General features: G+C 51.7%; 1 protein-coding gene and 1 long non-coding RNA gene across 2 annotated transcripts in view; one reads left to right on the forward strand and one right to left on the reverse strand.

Moving 5' to 3' along the window:
- The window catches only part of LOC149467300 (uncharacterized), a 65,023-nt gene that overhangs the window by 9,858 nt on the left and 41,640 nt on the right, over nucleotides 1-13,525 (forward strand). Inside the window, exon 3 of the long non-coding RNA XR_016311952.1 lies at nucleotides 9,270-9,322. This is a non-coding gene — a long non-coding RNA (uncharacterized LOC149467300). The remainder of the gene's footprint in view (nucleotides 1-9,269; nucleotides 9,323-13,525) is intronic.
- Nucleotides 1,984-2,884, reverse strand: LOC149467301 (uncharacterized). Its single transcript, XM_089671982.1, has one exon. The coding sequence runs from the start codon at nucleotides 2,873-2,875 to the stop codon at nucleotides 2,078-2,080; it is 798 nt and encodes a 265-aa protein (XP_089528108.1). The 5' UTR covers nucleotides 2,876-2,884; the 3' UTR covers nucleotides 1,984-2,077.

Raw genomic sequence — 13,525 nt, forward strand, 5'->3', positions numbered from 1 at the left:
AACCCTTTCTTACTCTCCTTCCCACTCTAGGCCTAGTCATGCCTGCCCTGCGCTAATTTTCCTTTCCTTTTTTCGCTACGGGCATTACTTGACTAGAGCACCAGAGATAGGTCATCCAAATTCCCCCCTTACTATACTTAAATAAAAACCATGACACCAATTTTTGGAGTAAATGGCCAACATGGCCTTTTATTAACAAACATTTTTTAACACCAACCATTCCTTATAACAGAAACATACAGAGTTGTTGTTGTTGGTCTTCGAAGGCACCCCACCAAAATGATATGAAATGCACCTGCGGACAACCATATTACACAAAGGCCTCCAGCCGCAACCAACCAGCTCGGAGACAACCATACCGTCCGCAGTGCAGCACCACCACCTTCCAGTTAAACCTTGGTTAACTGGAATGTCCCCGGGCACACCATACCACCGATGGGTCCCACACCATTATCTGTACCTCCAAGATAAGAACCGCCTCCAAGACCAACAACCGCCACAGCACGCTGGGTAAGCCCTTACCCATGCGTGCCCCACCACAAACGAACAGCTCCCTGAACTCCGTCCTGCAAACCCAGAGCCCATAAATCCGTGCCAACGGCATTGAGATGAACCCCATCACTCCGCAGATACCGCCAAGTATCAACCTCCAACTCAAAGTGCCGGACCACCAACCCCCCATTCCGAACAAAGAAGCGCCCCACCTCCTTGTTGACCTTGATCCGAGCCTTATTGAGCCGCTCCACCGACCGCGCCAAACGCCAAGAGGTGCGGGCTACCATGTCCGACCACACCAACACCATTTCGGGATAATCCCGACGCAAGTAAAGAAAATCCAGCTTAACATCCCGCACCAGCTCCCGCATGGACCGAACCCCCAGATCGTTACCACCCGCATGAAGCACCAAAACATCCGGCGGTCTATCCAGGCATGCAAAACGCCGCACCTCAGGTACCACACGACCCCACAACATCCCCGGCACACCTATCCATCGGACACAAGCCGCTCGCCTAGCCAATCCCAGCTGCCGGCCATTAGGCCGCACATCCGCCCGCCGAGCCCCCCAAAAAACGTAGGAGTGCCCCAGGATCCAGACCAGGCAAACTGCTCCATCTGAAATAAAAGAACAAAAACTACCACAAGAACCAACAACATCACAGAGACAGGACAAACTCCCCCAGCCCCATCAACCAAAAGAACCCGGAAACCACCCTTAGTCCCCCAGCAGATGCGGGCGAACGTACAGGCGAAATCTCTGCGAATCCCACCTACCAATCCGTTTTACCGCCTCATCCGACAAACCCCACCGGGCGGCCTCAGTAGCAGCCCCAATCCGAAACGAGTGCGAAGCATACAAAGACGCATCCAAACCAACATCCCGTAAACATTTCCGAAAAACCGACACAAATTGAAAACGAGTTAACGGGGACCCATCAGCATGCATCAAAAAGGACCCCTGCCCCACCGGACGCCGGGACAAAAATTCTCGAACCGCAAGCACCGGGCACACTAGTGATCCTGGAAGGGCAAGAAACCGAACCCGCGCACCACGACCCCAGCGGTCCGTCTTAGACCGACGGATGAACACCTCCACCCAGTCGCCCGAGCACACAACATCATCCACCAACAACCCCCCAAGCACCGATTTGGATGGACTAACAAGCTCCCCAATACGCAACGCCCCAAAGAAGGCCACCGCAAAAGCCGCCCTAAACAAGCCCACTTCAAAGTCCGAAGAACAAACAAACCGCAAATGTGTAAATAAAGATCCTAACAACTCGAAGGACACCGGGCGACGAGAATCCCTACTGCGATGAGCCCTACGGTAACCCCGAATAGCCTGACGCACCCAGAAATCTTTGGTAAAATCCCGACACCCTTGTAACTTAAAAAAGAAGGCCAAACCAGCCAACCGCCGATCCACCGCCGCAGCAGACACCCCCCGCTCCAAATTCCTCGCCAAATAGTACAGCAATGCCACACGCACCTCCGGCCCCCAGGGATCAATATCGACCTGTTGTAACAGGTCCAGCCACTCCCGCCAAACCAACGAGTACGCAGACCATGTCGCCTCACTCACCGACCGCCGGATCCAGCCGGATACGACCCCAAGGCAATCTCCCACAGCCAGTCGGGACAAGGAACCCCACGGTGCTCCGCAGCCGGCGCCAACTCCCGGAATTTGTCCCACTGAAAACGAGACAAAGCGTCAGCCAAAGTGTTGTCCACCCCAGGGAGATGCACCGCATGGATAAAAACATTCAGCTGCAGGCAACGCAACACTAAATGGCGAAGCAGGCCAACCACCGGCCGTGAGGCAGCCGACACCCGGTTGATGACCTGAACCACCCCCAAATTGTCGCAATGAAAACGAACCTTCCGATTCCGAAAATCTGCACCCCAAACCTCAACCGCCAAGACCACCGGAAAAAGTTCCAACAGAACCAGGTTACGAAGGAAACCCGCCGCCACCCAGGAAGGAGGCCACGGAGCCGCACTCCACCGTCCCTGAAAAAAGGCCCCATAACCCCCGGAAGCCGCCGCATCCGTGAACAAGTCCAAGTCAAAATTGCTGACCGGGCCAGACATCCACAAAGCCCGTCCGTTAAACGAAGTCAAAAAAGTGTGCCAAATCCGCAAATCCTCCCGATGCTCCCTAGTCAAACGAATAAAATGTAAAGGGGAAGTAATCCCTGCCGTCGCCGCCGCCAACCGGCGGCAAAACACCCGACCCATTGGCAGGATGCGACAAGCGAAGTTCAGTTTACCCAACAACGACTGTAAGGCCCGCAGTTGAATTTTTCGCTTGCCGAGCACCCCACCAATTTCCCCTTGCAGGGCCAAAAGCTTGTCCTCAGGCAGCCGGCACTCCATTGCATCAGAGTCCAAAACGATACCCAGGAAAGTAATGACCGAAGCCGGGCCCTCCGTCTTGACCAAAGCCAGCGGAATCCCAAAACGTTCAGCAACGTGCTGCAAAGTGGCCAGCAAAACGGCGCACACTCTGGAAGCCGGCGGACCCACGCAAAGAAAATCATCCAAATAGTGGATGACAGAATTGACCCCGGAAACATCCCGCACCACCCACTCCACGAACGAACTGAACTGCTCAAACAAAGCGCAAGATATGGAGCACCCCATGGGAAGGCACCTATCAACGTAAAACGAGCCCTCCCAATGACAACCCAAGAAACGAAAACTGTCCGGATGTACCGGCAACAATCGAAACGCGGACTCAACATCCGATTTCGCCATAAGCGAACCACGCCCATAACGACGAACCCAGAAAACCGCTGCGTCAAACGACGTGTAAGACACTGAACAGGACTGCGGATCTATAGCGTCATTCACCGACCCCCCTTTAGGAAAAGACAGGTGATGAATTAACCGAAACGAATTTGGCTCCTTCTTGGGCACCACCCCCAAGGGGGAAACCACCAGATCCGAAAACGGGGCGCAAGAAAATGGGCCGCCCATACGACCTAACCCCACTTCTTTTCGCAACTTAACCGAAACAACCTCCGCATGCCGCAAGGCCGACCGCAAGTTCCGAGCCAAGGGGGGAACGGAAGTCAAAGTGCACGGGATGTGGAAACCCTCCGAAAAACCAGCCGCCAGCAGCACAGCGGCTGCCCGATCAGGATATCTATCTAGGAAAGGCTGCATCCTTTCCACCCTCACCGGTGTCGTCCCTCTTACCCGCATGCTCGCCGGAAGGGCCTCTGCCCCGCTTGAAACAGCGCGACAACGGATGGGAGCCGCCGCAACCGGAACACTCATGCTTAAAACGGCAGGACCCTCCGAAACGACAAGCGCTTTCCTGGAACTGCCAACAGAAGCCCCTACGCTTTGAGGCCGATTGTCCGGGGGAGAATGAACCACCGGCCCCCCCCTGAAAAAACGGACCAGGAGGCCTCGCTGGAGTCATGAGGCGCATCCAAAGACCAATGTCCTTATGGTCCCAACGCAATGAAGGGCGAACAGCCCGCCGCTGCCGAAACTGCTCATCATACCGAAGCCACGCAGTCCCACCGTAAACCCTGTGAGCCTCGCTAATGGCGTCAAGGTAACAAAAAAGCGCCGAGCAATGCTCAGGAGCCTTTTCCCCAATAACACTGGCCATGATCGCAAACGCCTGCATCCAATTTGCAAAAGTACGCGGGATAAAGCGAAAACGCCGCTTCTCCGCTTCCTCCCGCCTGCCCTCGTCAACCCGCAACCCCTCCAAAGGAAAACGCTCCAACGGCAAGAGCGTGAAGATCTCCACATACTCCCCGCTCCAAATCCGCTCCCGAACCTCCAACGGCAAGTGCGCACCTAAAGGGCCCTCGAAGCACACGTATACCTCGCACTTGGCCGAGTCCGCCAAGCCGACCGCTCCGGACACCCCCGCACCCCCATCCAAAGCCGTGGAACCCAAAGCATCAGATTCCGCCGCAACCACCGCAGGCCCAGAACCAGAGGGAGGAGAAACCCCCGATCTCCGCACGGCCCCCCCGTCCTGCACTCGGACTTGTAAACCGTCCCCACCAGCCGGCGGGAGCCACGCCGCAGCAGGCCCAGGGACCCCACTACCGCCCCGCTCAAGGCGCTGCAACAAGGTACGCAAACCTGAAATCAAATCGCAGAGCCCCCCCCCGCGACCCGAATCGGGAACGCCGACCTCCCGCACCGCCGAGGCCCCGCCCCCCAACAGGTCCCCTAGCGCAGAAGAAAAAGAAAAAGGTAACTCACCAGGCTGCCCAGGAGACGTCCCATCAGCCGTGCGACCCACGTCCAGCGATGCCGAGCGGCCAGCTGTCGCCCCCGCATCGGGTTCCGACAGCTCGCCCTCCGATCTCACGTCCTCCCCTCGACGGCCGGATGGCCTCCCAGTCCCAGGAGCCACGGATCCTCGAGCGCTGTGCCTCTGCTGGCTCCGCCTCCCGGCACCAGCCACGCCCATCGACGTCCCTGGGGTCCGACCAGACACGCCCCCGGCAGCACTTCCATCCAGCCTGAGGCTCTTCGGAGCCGCCGCTCCACGCTTCCCATGGGGCCTGCCGGCCGCAGCAGGGGACAGCCCGGCAGCCGCAGCGCTGCGTCTCCCTCGTTGGGCTCCCTCCCTGACAGGCACCTGGTCAGTGGAGGAGCCGGCGACATCCTGCTTCCTCAGCCGCGCGGGCGGGGGGGAGGGGCTTCCTCCCCGCGAGACCCCGCCCGCCGAGCTCCGCCGTTGCCGGGGATTCCTCCCGGCCTCCCCGCGAGCAGAGGCATTGGAGCGCCCTGCCAGCGGGGCCGGAGGGTCCCGAACGGGGCTCCCTGTGTGGCGCTGAACTCTGGGGGAGGGGGAGCCCGGACTAAAGCGCTCCGGAGGCCGAGACCTCCGAGCACGTGGGCGCACCCGCCCCCCTCCCGCTGGTGATGAGGCCGGGTCCTGTGAAAGACCCGGGTCCTGGGACAAACCCGGGTCCTGCATGAAGGCAGGCACCCGGCGCTGAGCTCTGGGGGAGGGGGAGCCCGGACTACAGCGCTCCGGAGGCCGAGACCCCCGAGCACGTGGGCGCACCCGCCCCTCTCCCTCTGGTGATGAGCCCGGGCCCAGCGAGAAGCCCGGGTCCAGGGACACGCCCGGGTCCTGCAGAAAGGCAGAAACCCGGCTCTGCAGCCAGTCCATCCCATGAGAGGCTGCCGCCGCACGCAGCTGGGCCACCAAGCCATCCATGACAGCCCCCCAAAGACCGCAACGAGACCCCCAGGGAAAAGGCCCTAACAAATGCTGGTGTTGGGAGGGAATGAATCTCACTCACCAACGTCCAGGTCCGAAATGATGCCTCCCCCCCCCTGGGACACCCCACCCTAAGGTGCGGCAGAGCCCACCCACGCTCTCTCTCCACCAACCAGCACACCCATCTATCCTTTTCCACACCCCCCTGGCACATCATTAACCCTTTCTTACTCTCCTTCCCACTCTAGGCCTAGTCATGCCTGCCCTGCGCTAATTTTCCTTTCCTTTTTTCGCTACGGGCATTACTGTACAGTGTCACCATGGTGACACTGTACTACTTGTGGGGGGTGATGATTTTTTTTTTTACACTGACTGCTTTTACATCCGTAAAGACTGTAAAAGTAATGTGCAGTGAGCTTGCTAATTGCTGTTGTGGGTGTATATGTGCCGACGCGGGGTGCTGAGGCCCACTTTTTCTTGCTATTGCAGATATGGGCTACATGGTTGGCAAAAGGTTACGTGAAGGGAGGTTGATTTATGGTACATGCTCAGTTTTGCTACCAATGTGAACCTCCTTCAGCCCTACTTCGGGGATCTTCACTGTGTAGCCCTACCTGGCACTGCAGAGCCTTCGCCTCAGTTTTTACTTGACTAGAAGGATAAAATGTGTCTGACGGAAATCCAATACATCTCACCATCCAAATACCACCGTTCCTACAGTAAAGTATGGAGGTGGTAATATCCTGTTATGGGGGGCTTCTGTGCAGCAGGGATTGGAGCACTTGTCAGGATAGAAGGAAAGATGGATGGGGTGAAAAACCATCACATTCTTGAGGAAAATATGCTGCCTTCTGCCAGAAAGTTGTCAGTGAGAAGGTTTACCTTCCAACATGATAATGACCCAAAGCACACAGCAAAAATGGCCATACAGTGGTTGGAGGAGAAAAAGGTGAACGTCCTTGCATGGCCTAGTCAGAGCCCAGACTTAAACCCCTTTGAAACTCTGTGGAATGATTTAAGACTGCAGTCCACAAACAGTCACCATCAAATTAAAGTGAACTTGAGCAGTTCTGCAAAGAAGAGCGGGCAAATATTGCCAAGTCTAGATGTGCAAAGTTAGTGGAGACCTATCCCAACAGACTAATGGCTTTAATTATCCGCTTGCCTGCCGCCCCATAGCAGATATACTGCTACAGGGCAGCTTTGCAAAATCACGTAAATATATGTGATTTTGTAGTTCCAGGTAGGGGGTTTTCGTGTGCGGTGCCCTACCCGTTCTGCTATTGGCTCCTGAGGATGTCAATCACCAGGTCCTGACTGGTGATTTTTGGCCAGGACTAGGTGATCAACTGCAAAGCTGAGAGGGGAGAGACCTATGTGTAAACAACACAGATCTTTCTCCTGTCAGCATTGACATGCTGCACAGCAGAGATCTAGAAAGCAGCAGGTTTGCTTAGTAAAACACAACACAGTACACAAAAAAATCACTCCCTAACCCACAGTTAACCCTTTGATCGCCCCAGATGTTAACCCCTTCCTGCCCAGTGTCATTAGTACAGTGTCAGTGCTTTTTATTAGCACTGATCACTGTATTAGTGTCACTGGTCAGTGGCAGTTAGTCTCCCCCAGTGTTAGATTGCCCACTGCAGACCCACAGTTTCGCTATAAGTCGCTGATCACCGCCATTACTAGTATAAAAAAAAAAAATTAATTATACGTATGTGCCGCCATCTTGTAGATGCTATAACTTTCACGTAAACCAATTAATATACACTTATTGGGATTTTTTTTTAGCAAAGACATGTAGCAGAATACATTTTGGCCTAAATTTATGATGAAATGTATTTATTTTTTTGTAATTAATATGTTTTAGAGCAAAAAGTAAAAAATGTTGTTTTGCTTTTACAAAATTGTCAGTATTTTGTTTTCATTATAGTGTAAAAAATAAAAACCGCAGAGGTGATCAAATACCTATTTGTGGGGAAACAAAATGACATAAATTTCATTTATGTTCAGCGTTGCATGACTGCACAATTGCCAGTTAAAATAACACAGCGCTGTATTGTAAAAAATGGCCTGCTTAGGAAGGGGGGTAAATCTTCCGGAAGGCAAGTGGTTAAAGCAAAAATTGATTCAACAAAACACTGACACAAGCGGGTGATCCTTTTTCCAACTCGGTGATTCTGTTTTTGAATTTTTCAATTCTTTTTCTGACCTGTTGGTGTTCTATCTTTCACTTTGATGTTGTAACAAAAAATCTTTTTACTTTCTATGCCTCGATCACATAGGTGTGCTGCAGTGTATACCTGTGAGAGGGCCATGTATGACCACAGGGGGATGCCCAGGTGTTCAGGTGGGTGCCATGCAGATGCGGGGGTGCAGTCAGAAATGCAGAAGTGTGCGTTTGGGGCTGTACACCCACACAGCTGTCAGATTGAGAGCAGTGGCTGTGTCCATGCAGCTCTGTGTCCCAATTGACATGAATGGGACTGCCCGCATGGGGATGCATGAACACCTGTGGCTAAAAGCGGCAGTACGCCTGTGTGAACGAAGTCTAAATCTTTATTTATTTATTATCGATCCTATTTATTCACATGTGTTATTGAAAGATCGGTCCACCCGTAAAGTTTGGGTTTATGCTAAAGAGAGATCACCTGGCGGTTCTGTGTATCTCTTAAAGTATACCTACAGGCAAAACTTTGTAGTTTTGAATTGAGTGGAGAGGGTTTAGAACACCTGTCAGGTTTTTATTGCTGTCTGTGTCCCCCATGGGCGGACTAATCATTTGGAAACGCGGGCACTGCCCGAAGGCCCGGGGTCAGTAGGGGTCCCCATGAGATGCCTCTGGTACCTTTTTCATAGGTTTTTTTGAGTTTGGGCAAGGACACACGGGCCCCGTGATCCCCTATTGCCCGAGGGCCCCATGAGTTGTCAGTCCGCCCCTCTGTCCCCTTTAGGGAGATTCACCCTCTCTATTTGCCTGGTTTATTATTATCACCGAAAGTAAAAGAAAATCCCAAATTTAGTTTTGTGACCATACCAGGAATAGAGAGGAAATCTTCCAAGGGGGACACTAGTTTTGATGACAGCCAGGGTTTCCTTTCACTTCCTTTTTTGGCCATGGGATAGGAAATGAAAGGAAATCTCCCCAATGGGACACAGATGACCAAAATAAAACTGACAAGTGTTAAAACCCCCCTTTACCCTATTGGAAATTAAAAAAAAAAGCTTTGCCTTTATTTCTACTTTAAGGGCTCTAAAGATGAGACCTCTGAAGTCCTGGGTCTATACCCCTGCAGTGCCCATTATGAGGGGTCTCCACTCTTCTATTTTATACTATGGAAAATGTAACAGAAGGAGCAGGAACACCCATAAAATAAATATACGAGGCCAGGGGCTGATTCATGCAACAAGGCTCAACCCACAACAACAATATCACCCTTGGGTGGACTAACCTTATGGGTTATGGCATCTTCAGTCATTTCTACAGGCTTTACTCATCTGTTTATGTCTCCTATATACTTAAAATTGGTCTAAAATGTGTAATTTACTTATCTGCAGCATGTCACCCAGAGAATGAGCCACCTAGGGAGGCACTGCTTGCCTTCTGCAAGGTAAGACCCTCTGTCCCTATTTTCTGTCTATTACCTGCATGCTTGTAATTAAGAAAAAAGTCTAAGAGACTCATACAGAACTATGACCCTGCTGAGGCCCAGCTTAGTCCCAGATCCAGTACTGGTTGCCTATCTTGTCCTCCATAGCCACCATACTTTAATGTTTTTAGAACTGAATTGCTGACTTGTATACAGTACATACAGTCCCAGTATGCAGATGTTTTAGCTTAGAGGGCTGAAAGGGCAGTGAGCGCCCAGAGACGAATGCTCGTAACGCGGACTGCTTGCAGCGAGGTTGGACAGTGCACCTCTGAAACCTGTCGACACCTAAACACAGAAGCCTCATACACTGGGGCTAATCACCAAGTTTGCATGAGGTCTAAAGTCTAGTTCTACATTTGCAGTCAAATTTGTGAAACCCCCACTATATGTTTACTATGGGTACCCAATTACAAAGCAAATCTAAAACTCTTGTTTAAAAAAATAAATAAATCTTACTATTTTTTAGATGTTTGTTTGGTCTTTGGGCAGACTGCAAGCTATTCTGAACAATTTTAGCCCTTTCACTGCCAGAACCGTTTTTGCATTTTTTTGAACAAGTTTGCAAAATCATTTTAGGCCTGAAGATTACACAAAACCCCCAAACATTATACATTTTTTGAAAGCAGACACCCTAAAGAATGAAATAGGGGTAGTTCAAATTCTTTATGTCGCACAATATTACCACAAAGGTCTAGGAAATGCAAAATTTCATGAAGAAACCCACTAAACTGAATTTTAAGGCAAACAAATGCAACAAATTACAAAAAAATTTTTGTAAAATATAAAAGACGAGGGTGCGCTGAGTATATAGATACCTAGCATGTCAAACATTAAATTTACATGTACCTGTGAAATGGCGACAAACGTCAGTACCTTATATTTTCTATAGGCGACACTTCAAAAGCCTCTACAGGTCATCAGTTTAGTGTTACAGAGGGGGCACTCCGATGGGATCAGTCCATGTGAGGGGGCACTCCGATGGGATCAGTCCATGTGAGGGGACACTCCGATGGGATCAGTCCATGTGAGGGGACACTCCGATGGGATCAGTCCATGTGAGGGGACACTCCGATGGGATCAGTCCATGTGAGGGGACACTCCGATGGGATCAGTCCATGTGAGGGGACACTCCGATGGGATCAGTCCATGTGAGGGGACACTCCGATGGGATCAGTCCATGTGAGGGGACATTCCGATGGGATCAGTCCATGTGAGGGGACACTCTGATGGGATAAGTCCATGTAAGGGGATCACCACGGCGCTGGTCCCAGCGCAGGCGCATTGCGCCACCTTGTGCAGGGATGCAGGCACTAGGTCCAGGCATCCAAACTCGCGCATGCGCACTAGGAGCCGCGGGCGCGTGCCTGGCACCAATGACAGCGCAGGGCGCGATATTTAAACGGCCCTGAACTGTCATTGAGTGCCTTCTGGTCTTACCTGCATTCCTGAACCTGTGAACCTGTATCCTGTAAGTTGCTGACCCGGATTGTACCTGACCACGCTGTATTCTCCTGCTCTGACCCTTGGCTTGCCTGACCTCTCTCCCGGATGCCCCCTATTGGATCTGATCTTCTGTTACTAACCTGGCGTGTGACCCGACTATTCTCTGCCCGCTGCTTTGTACCGCACCGTCCCCACGGCTACCGACCCGGCTTGTCTGACCTCGCACCTGATCAGCCATCCATCCATCCCGTCGAGGTCACCCAACCTCCTCTTATCAGGCTCTCCCCTGTGGGAGCCCCTGGCGAACACCCCTACCACTGACAGGTATACTCAGTAGTCACAACCTGGTCTCAGGGTGCTCCAAGTCCATCCCCAATGCACACATCACTCCAAACCAGCAGGAACCTTCAAAAGCGGGCTCCCATGCAATAGATGAGACCCAGAGAAGCTTCTGATAGTGTAGTATATCTTTAATAAGCAAACTTACAGCATGTACAGATAACGGATAAACTTACATCCAGAATAAGATCGAGTTTTTTCACTTATGCTATTGTGCAACTTATGTTTTGATTTTCCATTTGTTCTTATTAGCTTTATTAGCGCTGCATACTTTTTTTACACAAACTCTTTTTTCTTTATTTGAGTTTTCTAGGAATCACATTGTAAGGGACAATGTGAAAAGAGCAGTGACTTTTACTCAATTTTCTAAAATTTAGTGAGGTGAAATCAACGTTTGTTGTCCACTATAGCCATGAACAAATTTTTAAGGAATAAGATGGATAATTTGTTTACATTTGATAAATGACATTCATTCCTAAATCAAATGATAAAGTTGTAGTAAACTCCGCTTGGTCAATTGTACCTACAGGTATGCCGCGGGCGCGTGCCTGGCACCAATGACAGTGCAGGGCGCGATATTTAAACGGCCCTGAACTGTCATTGAGTGCCTTCTGGTCTTACCTGCATTCCTGAACCTGTGAACCTGTATCCTGTAAGTTGCTGACCCGGATTGTACCTGACCACGCTGTATTCTCCTGCTCTGACCCTTGGCTTGCCTGACCTCTCTCCTGGATGCCCCCTTTTGGATCTGATCTTCTGTTACTGACCTGGCGTGTGACCCGACTATTTTCTGCTTTGTACCGCACCGTCCCCACGGCTACCGACCCGGCTTGTCTGACCTTGCACCTGCTCAGCCATCCATCCCGTCGGGGTCGCCCGACCTCCTCATATCAGGCTCTTCCCTGTGGGAGCCCCTGGCAAACACCCCTACCACTGACAGGTATACTCAGTAGTCACGACCTGGTCTCAGAGTGCTCCAAGTCCATCCCCACCATCAGGGGCCCTGGTGAACAAGTACTCTGGGGCTTAGATTCCATGCTCTGGGGACACCTGATCAGTGGAGTGCTAGTGGCGCCGCCAGGCGGTCCCTTACAGTACCAGAAGGCCATGACTGAGCCTAGGGGAGGGGGGACGAGTGGAAGACAGTGTTCCGTACTCATTTTGGGCACTTTGAATATCTGGTCATGCCATTTTGGCTGTGCAATGCCCCAGCCACAATCCAGCATTTTGTGAGCTATCTATTCAGGGACTACCTTGATGTTTTTGTAATCGTCTATTTGGATGACTTACTGATCTTTTCACCCTCACTTAAGGCTCACAGGATTCATGTGGCAAAGGTTTTAGGGCAGTTGCGCCTGCATGGGCTATATGCCAAAGCTGACAAGTGCAGCTTTGAGCAGCCCAGTATTACTTTTTTGGGTCTGATTATCTCCACCACGGGGGTCGCGATGGACCCTCAGAAGGCCTCAGCAATTCTGGATTGGCCAGTTCCCACAGATAAAAAGGGCATCCAACATTTTATTGGGTTTTCGAACTTTTGCAGAAAGTTTATTAGGAACTTCTCAGGTCTGGTCTCCCCCATAACTCAGTTGACCAAACAAGGAACCCGCTTCAGATGGACACCAGAGGCCCAGGAAGCCTTTGAGGCCCTGAATAAATTGTTCACCACAGCACCCATTCTCGGCCATCCAGACACATCCCTGCCTTACATACTGGAAGTAGATGCGTCTGAGAATGCGGTAGGATCCATCCTGTCCCAGCGAAAAGGCACCAAGGAACTCCTACACCCTGTAGCATTCTTTTCAAGGAAGCTTACTCCGGCCGAGAAGAACTATGATATTGGCGATCGAGAACTGTTGGCCATTAAAACGGCATTAGAGGAATGGAGGTACCTGCTGGAAGGAGCCACGCATCCAATCTTGATCTTCACCGATCATAAAAACCTAGAGTATCTGAGAACGGCCAAACGGTTACACCCGCGACAGGCGAGATAGGCAGTCTTTTTCTCCAGGTTCTCCTTTCATATAACATACAGACCTGGTTCCAAGAACACGAAGCCCGACGCACTGTCACGCATGTTTGAGGACCCCAAGGAAGAACCAGTACCCGATACCATTCTGTCCTCAGGGAACTTCTTGGCCGTCCAAACGGAGCTTCGGTCGAAACTCCTGGACGCATCTACGGCAACGTCAGCCCCATCTGGGGTGTCCCTGCAGAACAAGGGAGGACTCCTATGGAAGGAGGGGTTGATCGCGGTACCTGAAGAAGTCTGAACTTTAGTCTTCGGACATTGTCATGATCACCCGATGGCAGGACACTTTGTCCTAACAAAAACCCTGGATCTTCTCCAACGCTCATTTTGGTGGCCGAGCATGGCTA

The sequence above is a fragment of the Staurois parvus genome, unplaced genomic scaffold (assembly GCF_062004578.1).
Source record: "Staurois parvus isolate SC_StPar_1 unplaced genomic scaffold, SC_StPar_1.0 ptg000116l, whole genome shotgun sequence".
Lineage (NCBI taxonomy): Eukaryota > Metazoa > Chordata > Amphibia > Anura > Ranidae > Staurois > Staurois parvus.